Raw genomic sequence first — 19,544 nt, 5'->3', positions numbered from 1 at the left:
TGTTTTGGAGTGTATACTGAACAACTACTCATAGTGTATACTTAATAATTCTGAGAAGATACTAAGTCATTTAGAGTAGATTATAATAATTCATAATGAATACTGAAAAAAATTAGGTGCTGAATAATTTAGAAGAGGTACTGAATAATTTTGAGTGAAAACTGAATAATTCATAGTATATACTACATAATTCATAGTGGATACTGAATAATTCATTGTGGATACTAAATAATTTAAAGTAGATACTGAGTAATTAAGAGTATATCCTAAAAAGTAATTGGTAATACTGAACACTTTAAAGAATATACAAAAATCATAGTGGATACTGAATAATTAATAGTGGATACTTAATGTTTTGGAGTGTATACTGAACAACAATTCATAGTATATACTGAATAATTTAGAGAAGATACTGAAAAATTCCTTGTGAATACTAAATAATTCCTTGTGAACACTGAATAATTTAGAGTAGTTACTGAATAATTCATAGTGAACACTGAAAATTTAGAGTAGATACTAAATATTTCAAAGTAGATACTGAATAATTTCATAATTTCACAATAGATAATTGTCTCTCTCTCCCTCCTGCTGCAGGTGAGAGGGTGTGGTCCACTGAGGACCTGCGGGTGTCTGTGCCGTGCCTGCTATGGATGGAGGCTGCTGGGGTGGATCTGCTTTTGTCTGGAGCTTTAGACAGTGGTCTCCGGCTGTGGAGCAGGCAGGGGGCTGGTATGACCCTCAGGGGGGCTTTTGGGGTACAGAAGGGGGGGATCCTCTCATTGGCTCAGAGCTCTGTGTACGTGGCGTCTGCTTCAGGTGGGTTTTCTGTTCCTCTAGCTCATTATAATCAGTAGTCAGTAGTCAGTAATGAGTTCTGATGTGTTTTTGATTTTTATCTCAGACGACTTCACCATCGCTCTGTGGCTGAAGAGTGACCTGACCTCTGACCCCTGGGTTCAGCCCAGTGCGGTTAGTGTACTGAGGGGTCACAGTGGAGGGGTCACGTGTCTGGCCTTCAGTCCAGACGGAGACCATTTACTGTCTGGAGGCAAAGACAAGGTATGAGTAGACTATTTAAGACACTGACATACACCAATCAGGCATTAGAACTAGCTACTTGTTTCTACAAATGGTCTCTCTTGGGGGTCCTGAGTATTAAAGAACAGGGTGAAGGGAGAATAATAATACTTCAGAACTACAGAACAACAGTCTATATTCATTTCTATTTCTATCCTATTTTCTTCCCAATTCACAAGGCAAATTACCCAACCCACTCATTAGGACCCCTATCACTAGTGATGCCCCAACACCAGGAGGGTGAAGACTAGCACATGCCTCCTCCGACACATGTAAATTCAGACTCCGCCTCTTTTCAAACTGCTGCTGATGCAGCATTGACGAGTAGCATCACAGTGCGCTCTGAGTAAAGCGCAGCGACACGGTTCTAATACATTAGCTCACAGACGCAGCCTTGTACTGATCAACATCACCCTTAAGAGTGATGAGGGGAAAGAGCGCCATCTACTGTACCCACCGAGAGAGATCAAGGTCAGTTGTCCTCTCTCAGGACTCTGGCAGCTGATAGCAAGCTGCATGACTGAGATTCCAACCAGCAATCTTCCAATCATAGTCTGTCTCTACTGTCCGAACTAGATTTTAGATTTTAGCTCAGTGTTAATAAGGTCGGGAAAAGTTGGATGATGATCACAACCTCAACTTATCCCCAGCTCCCTAACTCATCCCATCCAAAAGTATTGGAGAGATTTCTATGACTGAAGATGATGATGATGATGATGATGATGATGATGATGATGATAATAATGATGATAATGATGATGATGATGTGTTTCAGGCTTTGATGGTGTGGAAGGTGGACTCCTCTCCTCCGGTTCTCTCTCGCTCTCTTCCTCACTGCCACGGAGACTGGATCACAGACTGTGCGTGGACACCAGCAGCTCTGGTGAGTGTGTGAAACCCCACTCTCTGTGTTTGTGGGAATAGAGGGAAATATTTATAAATACAACACCTACAGCCGATTAATGATAACTGAATTATTAACTAATTAAATGACTAAATCTTTTTTGCCATTTTATGAAAGACCTCTATATCACTTAATACTGTAATAATTACAGTAGCATGACTTATACTGGATACTCAATAATGCATAGTAGATATTTTATGAATTATAATGGATACTCAATGATGCATAGTAGATACTTAATGAATTATACTGGATACTGAATATTTCGTAGTAGATACTGAATATTTCATAGTGGATACTTAATGATTCATATTGGATACTAAATAATATTTAATAGTGGATACTGAATAATTCATAGTCAACACTTTACTTAATGTTTAATAGTGGATACTGATTAATTCATAGTGGATACTGAATAAATCATAGTGGATTCTTAATGATTCATGTTGGATTCTAAATAATATTTAATAGTGGATACTGAATAATTCATAGTGGATACTGATTAATTCATAGTGGATACTTAATGATTCATAGTGGAAACTGAATAATGCATAGTAGATACTTAATGAATAATACTGGATACTCAATATTTCATAGTAGATACTGAATATTTCATAGTGGGTACTTAATGATTAATGTTGGATTCTACATTTTTTTTGCGGCTACTGAATACTTCATAGTCAACACTTTACTTAATGATTAATAGTAGATACTGAATAATTCATAGTGGATACTGATTAATTCACAGTGGATGCTGAATAGTTCATAGTGGATATGTATGTAGTGCTGTGTCTGTCTGTCTGTAGCTGAGCTGCTCGAGTGACTGTAGGCTGAGACTGTGGGACGTGCAGACGGGACGCTGCCTCCGAGAAGTTTCAGCTGCTTCATCTCTCAGCGCTCTGAGCTGCTGGGTGAGTCTAATAACCCTGCACTGGCTTACCTGTGTCTGTTTCTGAAGAGTGTGTATTCAGGATGGTGTGTGTGTGTGTGGTGTTTGAACAGGAGGATTATGTAATGCTGGGCTGTGCTGATGGTCTGCTGATGGTGTGGAAATCAGATATTGGAGTTATCGCTGAGATCCATGCTCACCAGTCCCGTGTCCACCACAGCACCATTATCACTGCACCTGGTAAAATCACACGTTCATTTAGAGCAGAGGTGTCCAAACTTTTTTTGTTGGGGGCCAGAAGGAGAAATATATTTGAAGTCACGGGCCACAGACTCTGTAATAAAACAAATAATGAAATATACCACTTTAAATAATACATTTTCCTGATTATTTCATTTACACACCATTTTACTTGACTTACTATCTTTATCTTTGACAGTGTTGTGTAAACTAAGATTTTTCACATTGATGTTTAATTTCATGATGTCTCTTATTATAAAACTCCTTAATTACGGCAACTTTTAGACTCTTTGGCCCTGTTTTTCTGCGCTAGAAATGCGCACTCTCTCCGCTTTTAGACTCTTTGGCCCGTTTTTCTGCGCTAGAAATGCGCACCCTCTCCGACTCTTTGGCCCGTTTCTGACACCTAGCGTTCAAACTTTGAATCTCACTCAATCTCAATTATAAAAACCTGCTTAACAGCGGGCCAACTTTCATTCTATTTCTAAAATACCTCGCGGGCCGCTCCAAAAAAGGAAACGGGCCGCAAATGGCCCGCGGGCCGTAGTTTGGACACCCCTGATTTAGATCATTCTACAATTGCAGGAACATTTTACACACTGTAATGTTAAAAATACATTTTAAAAAATGCCAGAGCCTTTAGATAAAACTACTGGTTGAAAGTAAAAGGACGTATTTTTGGACATTAGATCTAAACAGAATAAAGTATTAAACATTAATCTCCTGATCTGCTGGTTTTTTATTATTATTCTTCTCATACTGCAGTAGGTGGGCAGAAGGTGGAGGAGCTGGTGGTGGCCACAGCGTCTGATGATGGAACTGTGAAGGTCTGGCTCCCTCTGCAGGTTTGTAGCTCATACAGTAGGCTTCAGTACCACTAGACTGCCAAAACATTACCAGATTTACTAGTGCATCTCAAAAAATGAGAATATCATTGATCAAAAATTACTTTATTTCAGTAATTCATTTTAAAATGTGATACTTGTATATTATATTAGATGTATTAAAATAGATCACAGACTGGTCTATTTTATGCGTTTATTTATTTTATTGTTGATGATTATGATTTACAGCCAATGAAAACCCAAAAATCAGTGTCTCAGAAAATTTGAATATTATATAAGACCAGTTGTTACTTTTGTCAGTGTGGGCAGTGTGCCAAGTCCGGCTGGAAAATGAAATCTGCATCTCCATTAAAGTTGTCAGTAGCAGAGGGAAGCATGAAGTGCTGTAAGATTTTGTGGGAAAACAAAACTGCACTGACTTTAGACTTGATAATAAAACACAGTGGATCAACACCAGCAGATGACATGACTCTCCAAACCATCATTATTTACATGTAATTAAAAGAATGAATGTAAGAAATGTAAAATGCAATTATATTTATATTAGTGGTGTCAATTAAAATACTAGTATATACTTGTATGTTAGAGGGGATATAAATCGGAAATGGGGCGCTCATTTAAAGAACAGGAGTCGCGATTGCAAGCAGTGAAGATGGCACATACCATCTTATTTGTATATTTGATATCAGGGTCAGATTGAGACCAGATCACGTTCTCATTACAAGCGAACCACTCCAGAAAAAAAAAAAAAAAAAAAAAAAAAAAATTATATATATATATATATATATATATATCCCTAAAATATAAATAAAAAATATGTAAATATACAATGATAGAGATTTAAGGATGTAAATATATATTTGGATATATTGGAATATTGGAAATCCCTAAAAGAAAGAAAGAGATAAAAAAAAAAAAAAAAAAAGACAAGATTATATAAATAAATGTTTACAGAAAAATATAAGAAATTAAAAAATATATGACACAGAGAGATTGATTAACACTCTGGTCTGTCTCTCATGCTCTCTGCAGGTTCAGCACCGCAGCACTCTGCTGGGTCACAGCGGTGCTGTCCAGGCGCTGGCGAGTGGACGAGGTCCACAGTTCCTCACGGTGTCTGAGGACCGCTCTCTCCGAGCCTGGAGCGTTCGTACAGGTAGTGTACCTCTTAGTGAGAGATCAGTGACTGTTAGACATGAGTCTACAATGAACTCAAAGACATTTTACCCAGTTGACAGACTTTGAGAGGGGGTACCTCACTGGACTAAGAGATAAAGGATGTTGTTTTTTGATTAATTTTTTTTTTTTTTTTTTAGGTCGTCCATCAGCCAGCCACCGTTGCATTTGTTCTGCTGTATATTTTACTGAGTACAAGCTGTGTAGCTGCATATGATTTATTTATGATTTATTGATTGTTTCAAGAAATCTTACATTACATTAAAATATACATTTCAATACAATACAAACATCAAACTTTGAAATAAAATCCTTCTCCTTTTTGCTGATAATAGATTAAAAGAATTTCACTTTGAGACACAGTGAGACTTTCTTTAAAATTCCGTATTTTATGACATCATAAGTATTTTTTACAGGATTCCTGCGGGTCCTTAAAAAGTCTTGAATTAAAATCCGGATAATTAAGGTCTTAAATTGTCATAAAATTTACTGTAAATTTGCTGTAGGCATTACATTTTCAGACTGTGCGTTTAGTGCCATGGGGAAAGCATATACTAATGTTAGCGGAGAGCTAGCTAACATTAGCGGGAAGAGAGCTAAGCCTCCCACACACAGCAAGGGTTTTCTTCTTGGTTCATACATTTTCTTTTTGTCAGTAAGTTGAATTTAATCCGTCTGACCTTGTATTAAAGTGTGTGTCTCTCTGTGTTTCTGTGTTAATAGAGAATCCTCCCTTTCAGGAAGAGTGTGTGAGTGCAGTGTGTTTTCTGGATTCAGAGAAGCTGCTGGTGTGTGGTTATAACTCAGGAAAACTGGAGATATGGCACAACACTTTAAAGATCTACTCCAGTAAGGTAAATACTGGTGCTACTGGTCCTGGATTACACAATACAAATACCAAAAATGTATTTTCTGACTTGGTAATATCCCTTTCTGGGAAACCATATATATCCCATATATCAATATTTCACATAGCTAAACTTATACACTCAACTCATTCTTTATAACTGACCATATGCCTGTATTTTTAACCCTATCCTTATACCCATGTCTTATATACAGAAATTTCTAACCACACCTAATCACACCTTATATACCCTTACATCTTACATGTATACCATTTAGACCAAGCAATACACAGTACATGATTTTGCAAGTTTTCCCACTTAAAATGAATGAAGAGGTCTGTATCTTTATCATAGGTACGCTTCAACTGTAAGAGACAGAATCTAAACTGAGAGAAAATCAATTAGCATTTTATTGCACAAAATAAGTATTTGATACAGTAGAAAAACAGAAACATATTTGGAGGTCAAGCGTTCCTGTAGTTCTTGACCAAGTTTGCCCACACTGTAGCAATGAAGTGCCTCTTATGATGTTTTGGGTCATTGTCATGCTGGAAGACCCAGCCACGGCCCATCATGGGATTTTTTTATTCTGTCTTCCACATTTGAAGTGAAAATAAAAATCACAGACGTCTCCATTCTTTCTATATGGGAAAACTTGAAAATTGGCAGTGCATGAAATTCTTATTTTATACCTTATGTCACGTCCTGGCCTTGTCTCATGTCTCTGTGTTTTTTCCCAACGTGACCTGTGCTCCTCTGTGTCTCCTGTCTCAGTAGTTTTCCACCACGTGTCTCATTTGTAGCTCCGCCCCTTCCCCAGGTGTTTCCAATCCTAGTGTGTTTCCTGTTTCTTTAAATAGATCCCCTGTGCCACTTGTCCCTCGTCGGTCTTTGCACCTTCCCCTGTTGTTTTGTCTTTCCTCGTATCTCTTCGCTCTTGTCGTTTATTTGCTTCGTGTTTACCTCTGTTTATATATATATATTTTTTTTTTTCTAGTTTCTTGATTAGCTCTGTGTTCCCTAGCTCCCTGTATATACCCCTGCTTTATGTTTATTTCTAGTTTAGCTCCTTGTATATATTCCCTGTTTGTTTATTATTATTATTATTATTATTATCTCTAGTTTGTTTATGTTCTCTAGTCTCCCTCGTTTATTTTGGTTTATTATCTTTGTTACGTGTTTACTTGTTTCTTTGTTTATCTTTGTTATTTATTTAATAAATTATTTATTTCGCCCTTACCTGCACTTGCGTCCGTCTCCTCGTCTCCCTGCCTGGGTCATCCGTGACACCTTACCCCAACATAATATCTTTATGTTGTATACCTAATATTATACTTACGTATACATACCTACAAAAAAAAAAAAAATCTAAAAGCATGAATTATCTTAAATATTTTGGTATGTTTTAGTAGAATGAATTATTTTGTAATCAGCCACTGATGTTCTGATATTGATGGGTTTTGGTTTGTAGGTGAGCGACAGTCGTATTCGAGCGGTGAGCGGAATGCCGGATCAGAGCCTGGCTGTGGGCTGCAGTGATTACACTGTGACTGTCTTTAAACTGACCAGAGACCATCAGCACTGCACTGCCAGGTACGACAATAACTTCAACTTCAGCACTGCCTTAAAACTGTGCTGTTCAGAGTTTTTAATCACCCATTTGCCTGTATTATTGATGATTTTAGTGCAAGAACGAAGCTAAGGCACATCATTCTTGTTTTCTTGTGCAATACATATATACACGTTAATACTGGCCTCAAATATTGTCATTTTCTTACTAAAAAACAGTTTTACCCCAGTACTGTACAGGAACTGAACACTGCAAAACACACACACACACACTCTCTCAGACCACTACCAAGGAACTGAAAAATAAAACCAAAAAACCTTAATATCTGAACTTTCAACGCACTGTGCACTTCCTGTATTTATTATTTGGAAAATGTGTTACTTATATTGTATATATTTTCATAAATCCACTGTAAATTTTGTGTATTTGTACATAGAGCTGTTTTTATTTTATTTTTTATTTTTGTTCAGGCACCTTAAGGTTTGCTGCTACATTTCGTTGTACACTGTGCAATGACAATCAAAAGTATCTTATCTTATCTTATCTTATCTTACTCACCCCCCAAAACACCATTCAAATTACTTACTAAAGTTGCTGCTTCCTTACTCCACATGGTGGCGCTATAATCAAATGAATAGGTTAACCTGTGGTGAAGAATTTTGTTGTGAAATTCTGTGAAACTGAAACCAATAAATATATTTAATATGTCCTGATATTTACTCATTTAGGAGTATTTTATCCTCTTCAGTAACAAAGATAAGGGAATACGCCGTAAAAGGCAAATATTACTATTAATATTAATAGCTGGTAATTAATATTAATATATTAATACTATGTGTAAACATAATATTTACACTTTTAACTTAAAAAGCGACCGCAGAAATTGTTCACATCCACATTCAATGCAGGAGACCCCGCCCACATATTCGCAGTCTGGTCTCAGCAGTTAGTGGTTCTGTATGAAAATGTAATGGTGGGATTGGTTTGTTTATGGTGTGATTTTTATTTATTTATTTTGCAGTTTGACTAAAGGATCGTTGTACACTTTGGAGAAGGGTGTGAATTTCCTGTGTTACTGTAACACTCTGATGGGAGTGTGTGTGGACAGTTCTGTCATCGACATCTTCTCCACTGTGACCGACAATACAAGAATGATCGACACGTAAATACATTCACACACACGCGCACACACACACATAAGCAATCATAAAGGTCAGGGGTGTCCAAACTACGGTCCGCAGGCCATTTGCAGCCCGTTTACTTTTTTGGAATGGCGAGGTAATTTAGAAATAAAATGAAAGTTGGCCTGCTATTAAGCAGGTTTTTTTTAATGAGATCCAAAATTTGAACACTGGGTGTCGCTATCACATAAACCCAATCTAAAAAGATCCTCATCTCCTTTCCGTCCTTCATTACGCCTACATTCATGTTCCTGAGCTATTGGGAGAACATGGCAACTCCAAAGAAACAAAAAATAGACAGCGAATGCAGAAGATTTCTGGCACGTTGGGAAAATGACTATTTCAGAGGGAAGTGTGTAATCTGTTTAATTCGTCAGGAATCACTTGCCATAATTAAGAAGTATAATATTAAGAGACAATTTGAAGCGAATTATCAATTTGAAAACTCTTAGTTTACGTTACACTGTCAAAAACAGATAAAGAAAGTAAATCAAATTAAAGCTCCACTAGGTAGGATTAAGATTTTGTGCTTGTGGGCTCCCCCTACAGTTGCAGAGTGTAATAAATGTTTGATTAGAACTAAAGGTCGGAAAGCAGGTCGCAGTTCTTGCGAGCGTTGGTCGCGGCTGCCTCGGAAAACTTACAGAGTCTGGTTTGAGCTCAGAGGAGCTCCGGCACAGACACGAGAGCACCGCTATTCCTCCTAATACACCTCAACGCAGCACTGCAGTGAGTTTCAAGCTGTAATTTTACTTTTTTAAAAAGATAAAAAAACAAGGAAATCCTTCCTAGTGGGGCTTTAAATGGTGTGTAAATGATAGTAATCAAGATACATAGTCTGTGGCCTGTGACTGCACATATATTTCTACTTCTGGCCCCAACAAGAAAACACCCTTGGACACCCTTGATATAGGGCTAATGTTTCTATAAGTTTGGACACACCTTAAATTCAGTGTTTTTTCATTATTTAATTATTACTAAAGTCATCCAAACATATGGAATTATTTTTAAAAAAGGGTTAAACAAACCAGAATATGTTTTATATTTTAGATTCTTCAAAGTAGCACCTGTAGTTTAGATGACAGCTTTGCACATCGTGGCTGGATTTTCTTACTCAGCTCAAGAGTTAATTACTTGAATTTCTTGTCTCTTAATGTGTTTGAGAGCATCAGTTGTAAAGTAGTGAAGAGGTAGAGTTACAGGTATACAGTGAATAGTGAATATTTGAGTAAAGTTCTAATCCAGATTATGAGAAACAAGAACTACTCAACTAAGTAAAGAAAAAAAAATACTTTTAATAAATGAAGGTATTTCAAAATTCAAAATTTTGAATTTGAATATTCAAAAATTCAAGAACTCAAAAAATTATCATCAAGTGAAACTAGTTGCTAGTAGAAACTCATCAGGACCGCCCCAGGAGAGGAAGAGCAGGAGTTACCTCTGTTGTACAGGATAAGTTTATCAGAATTTCCAGCCTCAGAAACAGCAAGTGAACAGCTTCCCAGATAAGAGCACCTAAATGCTTCACAGAGTATTTAGCTTTATTTAACACTTGCTTGGTTTAAATGGTAATGTATGTGGTGTTTCAGGTGGCAGTACACCATGCGGACTATGGGCGTTTTCAAGAGTGATGTAAACAGCCTGTGGCTGCTGGGAGAGGAAAACGACAACATCCACCTTTCATACCTGGTTTGTTCATAAAACACATACTGAATGTCTACTTAAATAATATCAGACAACAAAAAACTGAATAATTATTAAAAAAAAAACACTTTTTAAATGCTTTAAATGCTTATCTAAACCAACCGGGTACTGTAAAAAAGTATTTGCCTCACATGAATGAAATGTGATTAATTACAGTTTCAATTCAATTCCACTACTAACCACAACCAGGCCTGATTACAGTCAGACCTGTAGAATCAAGAAATCACTTAAATAAAACCTTTCTGACAACTTGAAGCAGATAAAAGATCTCAAAAAGCAACAAATTATACCCCAATCTGAAGAAATAAAAAAAAAAAACAGATGAGAAAATAAAGTCATTGATCATCTAGCAGTCTTTTCTAAAGCTTTGGGACTCCAGAAAACCACAGTGAGAGCTATTATTCACTAATGGAGAAAACATGAAACACTGGTGAACCTTCCCAGGAATTTCGGCCGACCGAAATTACTCCAAAAGGGCATGAAAAACTCATCCAGGAGGTCACAAAATAACTCTGAACAGCATCTAAACAACTTATTAATGATTCAATAATAAGAAAGAGATAAAAAAAAACACTGCTGGCAAAAAACAACAGAACCACCCGTCTCACATTTACCAACAAACATCTTGTTGATCCCCAGGACTTTGGGTAAATATTCTTTGAACTGACGAGACAAAAGTGGAAGTTTTTGGAAGGTGTGTGTCCCGTTACATTTAGCATAAAATAAACACATATTTTCAGAAAAAGCGCATCATACTGAACGAAAAACATGGTGGTGGTAGTGTGATGATCTGGGGCTGCTTTGCTGCTTCAGGATCTGGACAACTTACTGTAATAGATGGAACTTTATAGAAATCCCTAAGGAGAATGTCCTGTCTGTTTGTGACCTCAAGCTCAGGAGTACTTGGGTTCTGCAGCAGGACAATGACCCAAAGCACAAAAACGAGTCCACCTCTGATGGCTTAAAAAAAAGTGGCCTATTAAAACCTGATTGAGATGCTGTGGATGATCTTAAACAGGATGTGTATGCTGGAAAATCTTTCAATGTAGCTGAATTAAAACATTTCTGTAAAAAAAGAGTGGAATAAAATTCCTCCACAGGGATGTAAAAGCCTCATTGACATCATTATCAGTGAAGCTTGGTTGCAGTTGTTGCTGAGCTTTTAGCTTTAGGGGCTAAACACTTTTTTTTACAAAGGGCCAGATTGGTTTGGATAGATTTTGTTCCTAAATAAATGAAATTATCATTTAAAAGCTGCTTTTTTACATTTAAGTATGATATGGACTTTGACCTTTTGAGTGATGTTCCTGCAGCTCTGTGCCAGTGCGGAACTGACCTCAAATTCAACGACTGTGAGTGCGAAAGTGGGAGGGGACAAGGACAGTGATGATGAAGATGAGAAGGACACGGAGAAAGAGCAGACTTTCACCATTACAGCTGCTACCATGCACAACAGTGCGTTATTCACATTTCTGTTATTATCATTACTGTTATTCACATTTACACACGACATGGACAAAAGGATTGTAATACCCAGTCTTTGCTGTTTCTTTCTTTATTTCTTAAAACATTTGGGCAAAAAGTTTATTTTCAGCTACAGGAAACATTTGGTGTAGGTGATTTTAAGCTGTGGGTTGTTTAATGTAAGGGTTCACTTACTTTTTCTAGCCTGATGTTTGTCTACAAGTTGTAACATGGATACATTTTAGACCACATCTTTCACATTTTGGCTCCAGCTCTGCTGAGGCCAACTGTTAGCATTGCAGCTGTTCAGCTCCAAACTTCCAAACTTTAAAACAGTATATTGTGTCAATCATAGACTGTGTATAGCCCCACCCATCCCCATAGGTTTCAATGGCAAAACAGACAACTTTCAATTAAGTTTTTTCCAATATACTTTTATTTTACCTCCATTATTTAAATGCAGCAGCTAGTGTAACCTCTGCTTATATTGTTAAAGTTTTATATCTCCACAGAATTCATTTTTTAAAACGTTGTTCAGCTCTATTCAAAAAAGGTGTGGTTATTGTAAAAGGGCTGGTTATGGGCGGAACCAATAACAGACCGTCAGCTCCGCTCAGCTCTGCAGCCTGTGACCTCGAGGCAGCCCTCAGGGGCGGGGTTATTTAAATGAGTAGGCTGTCACTCCACAGTCTTTCTCCCTCCTCTGGTCTCTACTGCGCTCTACAGACTCGGGTTTCAGGATCGCCAACATGGTGGAAGATTTTGGCTTCATTTTCATTGAATGAAAGGGAACGGCGACACGGCGTCCATCTTTTTTTACAGTCTCTGGTTTAAATATATTGTTAGATAACTCAATTAATATAAGATTTGAGTTTTTTTAAAGTTGTTTTTCTCTTTATCTGCAGATTTTATCGTGTGTGGAGACTCTAAAGGCAATATGTGGTTCAACAATGTGTCGAACACGGACAGCTGGAGCCCAAGAAGACCCGTAAGTGTTCTCCATAGAGCAGATGCCCAATACTAGGTGTGGGCTAGAGGGGCATAAGTCCCCAGAATTAGAAATAAGAATTAGTAATTAAAATCTAGTGGAAAATGATAGATTAGGTACTATAAACAAATAGTTAAACATATAGTCAGTTATATGCTTGACCAAAGAGCAGTGTTTTACGATGTCATTTAAATAATGTTCACTGGGTTGGAATCCGTGACTCAGTGAAAGAGCAGGTGTCCATATGTTTAGATGATCTGGTGTATTTTAAAGCATTGCGTGATAGTATTTTGGATTAAAATGTTAAAAAGTCTGTGTGTATGTGAGTGCTGTTAATGTGCTGTGTTTTCTCTTTAGGTTCACAGTGACAGGATCAGTGTTCTGCGGCTGACGGACAGCACTATAATCTCCGCCTCTCACGACAGAACCGTCAAACTGTGGGACAGAACCACCAACAAACAGGTGCCTGCATTACTACTACAGTTAATGCACTGCACACAGACATGCCACGTGTGTTGGAACAGAAACTAAGATTGTGTGCCATGACTTTTGTCCCATGAAAGATAAGGATAAGATAATGCTGCACTGACCTGGATATATAGAAATACAGGAAGGGGGAGGATAGATAGCTGGAAAGGGGGAGAGGAGAACAGATAGATAGAAAGAAAGATATAAGGAGGATAGATAGATAGATAGATAGATAGATAGATAGATAGATAGATAGATAGATAGATAGATAGATAGATAGATAGATAGATAGATAGATAGATAGATAGATAGATAGATAGATAGATAGATAGAAATGGGGAGGATGGATAGCTGGAATGCGGGAGAATAGACAGAAAGGGCAGGATAAAAAGAAAGAAATGTGGAGGAAAGATAGATGGAAAGAAATGGGGAGGATAGATAGATGGAAAGAAATGGGGAGGATAGATAGATGGAAAGAAATGGGGAGGATAGATAGATGGAAAGAAATGGGGAGGATAGATAGATGGAAAGAAATGGGGAGGATAGATAGATAGAAAGAAATGGGGAGGATGGATAGCTGGAATGCGGGAGAATAGATAGAAAGGGGAGGATAGATAGATAGATAGATAGATAGATAGATAGATAGATAGAAAGGGGGAGAATAGATGATAGAAAGAAATGGGGAGGATAGATGGATAGATTTCTGCCAGAATTGCTTATCTGTTTATATGGACAGTTCTAGCCAGACACCACCGGTCACCATCATTACCACACATATTGCATTTGCGGTCCACTGTGTGTGGTAATATTAGCCTTCTATTGTTTATTACCGGTACACACAATACTGTGGCTGGAGGAATGTTAAATACCCACACTTTCACTTCAGAAATGAATGTCCAATCATCCATCTGCACCACCTATGACACCTCACTACAACTCCCATAATTCACCTGGCCTTACCATGAGCATACTGGCCTCACTCACAAGATAACACCTTACAACTTAAACGGGTGTGGCTTTTACCAAGTCGTCCCCTGAGGTATCAATTGACGTATCACTTGTGATCATTTAAAAAAAAACGGTTGTCCCATGACTTCTGGCATATCCGTGTAGTTTATGTTTTTTAGAACATTTTGATAATGTTTCTATTGGTGCTGAGTCGTCCTGACTCTCTCTCTCTCTCTCTCTCTCACTGTTGTTCTGTAGGTGGGTCTGTTTGTGTGTGCTGCTGCGGTGGAGGTGATGGAGGTGGACCCCGCGGACCCCTGCAGGCTGGTGTGTGGAGATGCGCTGGGGAAGCTCTACTTCCTGTCCTGGAAAGAATAATTATCATCTCATCACTATAAAACAGACGTTTAACACTCCAAGCTTTAGGCACCTCGGTGCAACACTACAGTTATGTTTACATGATCATCGTTGCTGTCGTGCCAAAACCTTGTATCTCCACTTTTGCATTTTTCGAAATGTTCAATTGTATTGCGTGCAATACATACTGATTTTACATACTCACATACTAACTTACATACTAACAGACAAGTTTACATAGTCACTTGTCTGTTCACACAAACCCTACCCAATCTACCCAGACAGTTGAATGTTTCCTTTAAGCTTTAATGCACTTATGATAACGATGTGGAATGTGGTTTGTGATATTAATATATAAATGATTGCTTTTGTTGTTATTATTATTAAAAAACATATATATATTTTAATTTCATTGCAAAAATCATTTAAACGCTTAAAAATCTTCTAAAATGGCAATAATAGAATGTAAGATGCTATTATTAATATAATAATAATAGGACACACCTCTCTGTGCCTCTGTATGATTTTGATTGATTTTTTTCTGATTTAAAATGTATTTCATTTATATTTTCAATATTGTAAGTGTGCACTCTTTCGTTTAGATGTAAACCAGCTGAATGAAAAGGTTTAATAAAGAACCATTTACATATGCAAATATTAGTGTTGGATTTTTTTTTTGCAAAAAAGAAACAAACAATAACACTAAAAAAAGAAGAAGAAAAAAAAAACAGCACAATCTCGGAACATTAAATACCATATTTTTCGCACTATAAAGCAAACTTTTCTTTTCTCAGAAATCGTCAGTAAGTCTTATGTATGAATTATAAGAATCAGGTTGTAAGAAGCAGTAAAGCCACTCTGCTAAAGTACAGTGACATACAGGAGTTTCAGTAAAGTTTCTCCAGCACCCAAGCTGGAGCAGTATTAGCAATAGCCGCTAACCGTGCTAAGTGCTCGCTCTTTCACTGCTCAGAGGCGAGTTTTATCGGCAGTGTTGCCAACTTAGCGGCTTTGTCATGGTGAACGTAAGGCTTGTGTTGTGTAGAGTAGTAAAGTTGTAAGTGGTATTAGTGAATATAGTAACTCTGTATTGTAGAGCTTGTTGTTGGTGATAAAGGTCATGGTGAATATAAGGCTTGTGTTGTGTACAGTAAAGCTGTAAGTGGTATTAGTGAATATAGTAACTCTGTATTGTAGAGCTTGTTGTTGGTGATAAAGGTCAGGGTGATCATAAGGCTTGTGTTGTGTACAGTAGTAAAGTTGTGAGTGGTATTAGTGAATATAGTAACTCTGTATTGTAGAGCTTGTTGTTGGTGATAAAGGTCAGGGTGATCATAAGGCTTGTGTTGTGTACAGTAGTAAAGCTGTAAGTGGTATTAGTGAATATAGTAACTGTATTGTAGAGCTTGTTGTTGGTGATAAAGGTGTAGAGTACAGTAATCTATTGTTTATGTTGTTTTATCAGCTGTTGTTGGATGATGGTTCTTGATCCAGTGCATCTGAGGGATTGGAGATACTGGTGTTCAGATTGTTCTTGTGCTCTTACTCTTTACACACTGAAATTCCTCCTGATTCCTTGAATAGTTTTACGATATTATGGGCTGTAGAGGGAGAACTATGCCGGCATTCTTCAAACAAATAAGGGGAATAAGAGTAGGCGTTGTGCCCAAATCTAAGTCCGCTTGATATGAAAACAAATACTTAGACTGGGAATTCAAATATTTGCAGTGTAACAAAGACATGAACCTTGGTCCTGACTTTAAGATGTGAACACGTCCTGAAATGCAGGAATGGATGTGAGTTTATAAGCTGATATTGACCTTATACTGTTCAGAAAAAAATCAAAGGTGAAAAGTATTTCTATTCATTACTCTGTTGGTAGAAAGATAGATACTAGTGTTTTAAAGTAGTATTGTAGAAGTTGAAGTAGAAAATCAAGCTTTTTACTCTTTAAGTAAAAGTGTAAAAGTACTGGTTTCAAAATGATTTAAAGTATAAAATAAAAATAAAATGAAAAAAATACCATTATGAACAAAAGTTTAGGTCGTGCCTAATATTACATAATATTACGAGAATAAATTCATAGTATTTTGAAGAAAATGTAGTTCTAACTGCTTGGGCTTCAGTTTAAGAGTGGACTGGGGCACTCGGCGCCCCCTTATTCATTTTTTTTATGGTTACCATTTTGCCAGTCATAAATGATAAAGCCCAGAAAGTTCTAGCAGAACACTCTTCATGCAAGTGGTACCAGAAAATTAAACAACTGGCATTTGTAAGTAAAAGTATTGGTAACACTTTACTTAGAGGGGGCAAAGCGCTGCATCTATGATCAGGAGATTGCCGTTTTGAATCCTGTTTACTACCGGAGCCCTGAGAGAGCACAATTGGTCTTGCTCTCTCTGGGTGGGTACAGTAGATGGTGCTCTCTCCCCACATCACTCCTAGGGTGATGTCGACCAGCACAAGGCTGCGTCTTTGAGCTGATGTATCAGAACCGAATCGCTGCGCTTTCCTCCGAGCGTTAGCGCTGTGATGCTACTCAGCAATGCTGCATCAGCAGCAGTTCAAAAAGAGGTGGTGGATAACTCTTCATGTGTCGGAGGAGGAATGTGCTAGTCTTCACCCTCCTGGTGTGTTGGGGCATCATTACTGATAAGGGGAGTCCTAAAGAGTGGGTTGGGTAATTGGCCATGTAAATTGGGGAGAAAATGTAAAAAAAAATATAGAAATAAAATGTTATATATATATTAAAAAACACACTTTATTTAGATGGTCCATTTGATGGCCTCACTGTTGCTCAACTGATATTCAACTAACATTCAACTGCATGTCTATTAAATGCAATTAAACTGATAGGTGAAAGTAAATGATTCTCTATTATCCAAAAGCAGGATACACTCTTTTCAATAGCCTGGATTTCAGAAGAAACAATTAATAAGCAGCTTTTCCAATACTTTTATGCATATATTGCACATATATATAAATCAGTAATGATCCAAAATCTAATGTCAGTTAGTCAGTAATGTTCCTACATGAGTAGAGGCTGTTAATCATGTGGACTATAGACTAGTGTTTAATACGAGACTTAAATCCTGCCAAAAATAAAACTGAAATTAAAACCCTATTTGAAAATATGAAAATACCGTTTTGCACTTTCTTTTTCCAAACATGTGTAAAAATATGACAAAAATTAAAACATTTGCAATTAAAAATGGCCATTTCATTTTCACAACCACTATTTTACAGTCAAATCTAAAATGAAAAAGCTAATTGTAAAAATGAAAATAAAAGGCATTTCATTTCAGAGAAATTGTGGAGGAGCAGTGTCCACAAACTTTTGACCAAATTAAGACTCAAGACTGGCGAGAAAGAAACACAACACAGCATCAGCATGCTGTTCTCTCTCTCCCTCCCCCTCTCTCTCTCTCTCTCCATCTGTGTGTGTGAGTGCTGCCTGATACGTGCTGTACACCACATGTATGAATGGAGGGCAGCGGTACACCAGGGTTGCCAGATCCCTCTTCCAAGTCCTCATTCAGTTAGCGAGAATAATCTCACAGCAGTAAAAGACAATAAATATAGAAGATACTTTTTAAAAAAAACTTTTATTAACAGTTTCATAAACATGACAAATGTTCAATTTAAAGGGTAATTCTGAGCTAATTTAATTTAAATACACATTAACCCTTTCAGACTCTGCATCAATTACAATGGACATCATGTATTTTCTATATTTTTAAATAATTTGTTGCACATAACACTATTTCAGAGCTGTTGTCCATCAAAATAGACCAATGAAACAGTAAATTGGCCCCCAGATGCCCACTACACTGGAAAACAGTACTACTAGAGCCACTGAGGCAAAATAACGACTGATTTTTACGAATTTAATGTGATTTACAACACTTTTTTTTTTTTTTTTTTACAAAACATCTGTTTTTACTGTTTAGGGATTATTTATTAATTATAAGGTCAACTTAAAAATATAAAATACTACACACAGGCTTAAAATGCGATGGAAATAAAATTAAATATTATTAAATATTATTAAGTTAATTGGATTTATTTGCTATAAAGATTATATAGTAGAAAGCAGCATTCTTACATTTTTTTCCATCACTGGAGATAATTCAGGTCTGAAAGGGTTAAAATACTTCAGTCTTAGCTTTATTGGATTAGGATTAAGATTGGATTAGATGTACATGGTTTTTAAATCGGTAATTCTCAAAATGTCTTAAGCATATTCCCTTACAGAAAATATATTTATGGGTAAGTATAAATGTTTGAAATACAAATTAATCAAATCAAATATATATTTTTAGTTCAGTTCCTAAATCAATAACACATTTCAGGTCATTTTAATGCATTTCCAAATATGTTTCATAAAGTACAGTATATTATTTAGGCTTACTGCATGAGTTCACAGGAATAGCTTTAAATGAACTGTAGGTCGGTATTAAATAAGATAAGATAAAATATAAAAATATAGCCAAAATAAATAAAACTAAAATATAAACTGCAAGAAATATACACAGACAGTAACATTGTTTTATTATTTATTATTAAAGATTATTATATTATCATTATTAGGGGTGAGTGATATGACCCTAAAATAATATTATATATTATTATTGTATTACAATATTTTAGGGTATTTTAGCGATATGACAAAAACTTTTTAAAGAATACTGCAACAAAATAACACGAAAGATTTATTAATGTATTATTTGAATATATTGTAATGTAATACGAGTATCGTAAAGGAAAAAATTCAAACAAAATTAAAGTAATATAGCAACAAAAATCTACAATGAAAGTATTGTAGCATATTTTGTGCATGCACATAAACAACAAACAAACATTTAAAAGTAAATACAGTAAATAT

General features: G+C 36.5%; 1 protein-coding gene across 1 annotated transcript in view; it reads left to right on the top strand.

Moving 5' to 3' along the window:
- tep1 (telomerase-associated protein 1) overlaps positions 1–15,298 on the top strand; it is a 64,565-nt gene extending 49,267 nt beyond the window's left edge. The window contains exons 43-57 of the mRNA XM_049466844.1: positions 595–816; positions 902–1,059; positions 1,853–1,960; positions 2,788–2,892; positions 2,984–3,110; positions 3,876–3,955; positions 4,988–5,111; positions 5,855–5,985; positions 7,451–7,572; positions 8,571–8,711; positions 10,320–10,419; positions 11,748–11,889; positions 12,804–12,886; positions 13,244–13,348; positions 14,561–15,298. Coding sequence (XP_049322801.1) covers positions 595–816; positions 902–1,059; positions 1,853–1,960; positions 2,788–2,892; positions 2,984–3,110; positions 3,876–3,955; positions 4,988–5,111; positions 5,855–5,985; positions 7,451–7,572; positions 8,571–8,711; positions 10,320–10,419; positions 11,748–11,889; positions 12,804–12,886; positions 13,244–13,348; positions 14,561–14,680 — 1,868 coding nt within the window. The 3' untranslated portion in view covers positions 14,681–15,298. The remainder of the gene's footprint in view (positions 1–594; positions 817–901; positions 1,060–1,852; positions 1,961–2,787; positions 2,893–2,983; positions 3,111–3,875; positions 3,956–4,987; positions 5,112–5,854; positions 5,986–7,450; positions 7,573–8,570; positions 8,712–10,319; positions 10,420–11,747; positions 11,890–12,803; positions 12,887–13,243; positions 13,349–14,560) is intronic.
- The last annotated feature ends 4,246 nt before the right edge of the window (positions 15,299–19,544 follow it).

The sequence above is a fragment of the Astyanax mexicanus genome, chromosome 18, assembly GCF_023375975.1.
Source record: "Astyanax mexicanus isolate ESR-SI-001 chromosome 18, AstMex3_surface, whole genome shotgun sequence".
Lineage (NCBI taxonomy): Eukaryota > Metazoa > Chordata > Actinopteri > Characiformes > Acestrorhamphidae > Astyanax > Astyanax mexicanus.
The sequence above is the reverse complement of the archived record's forward strand: the minus strand, read 5'-3'. Positions and strand labels throughout refer to the sequence as shown.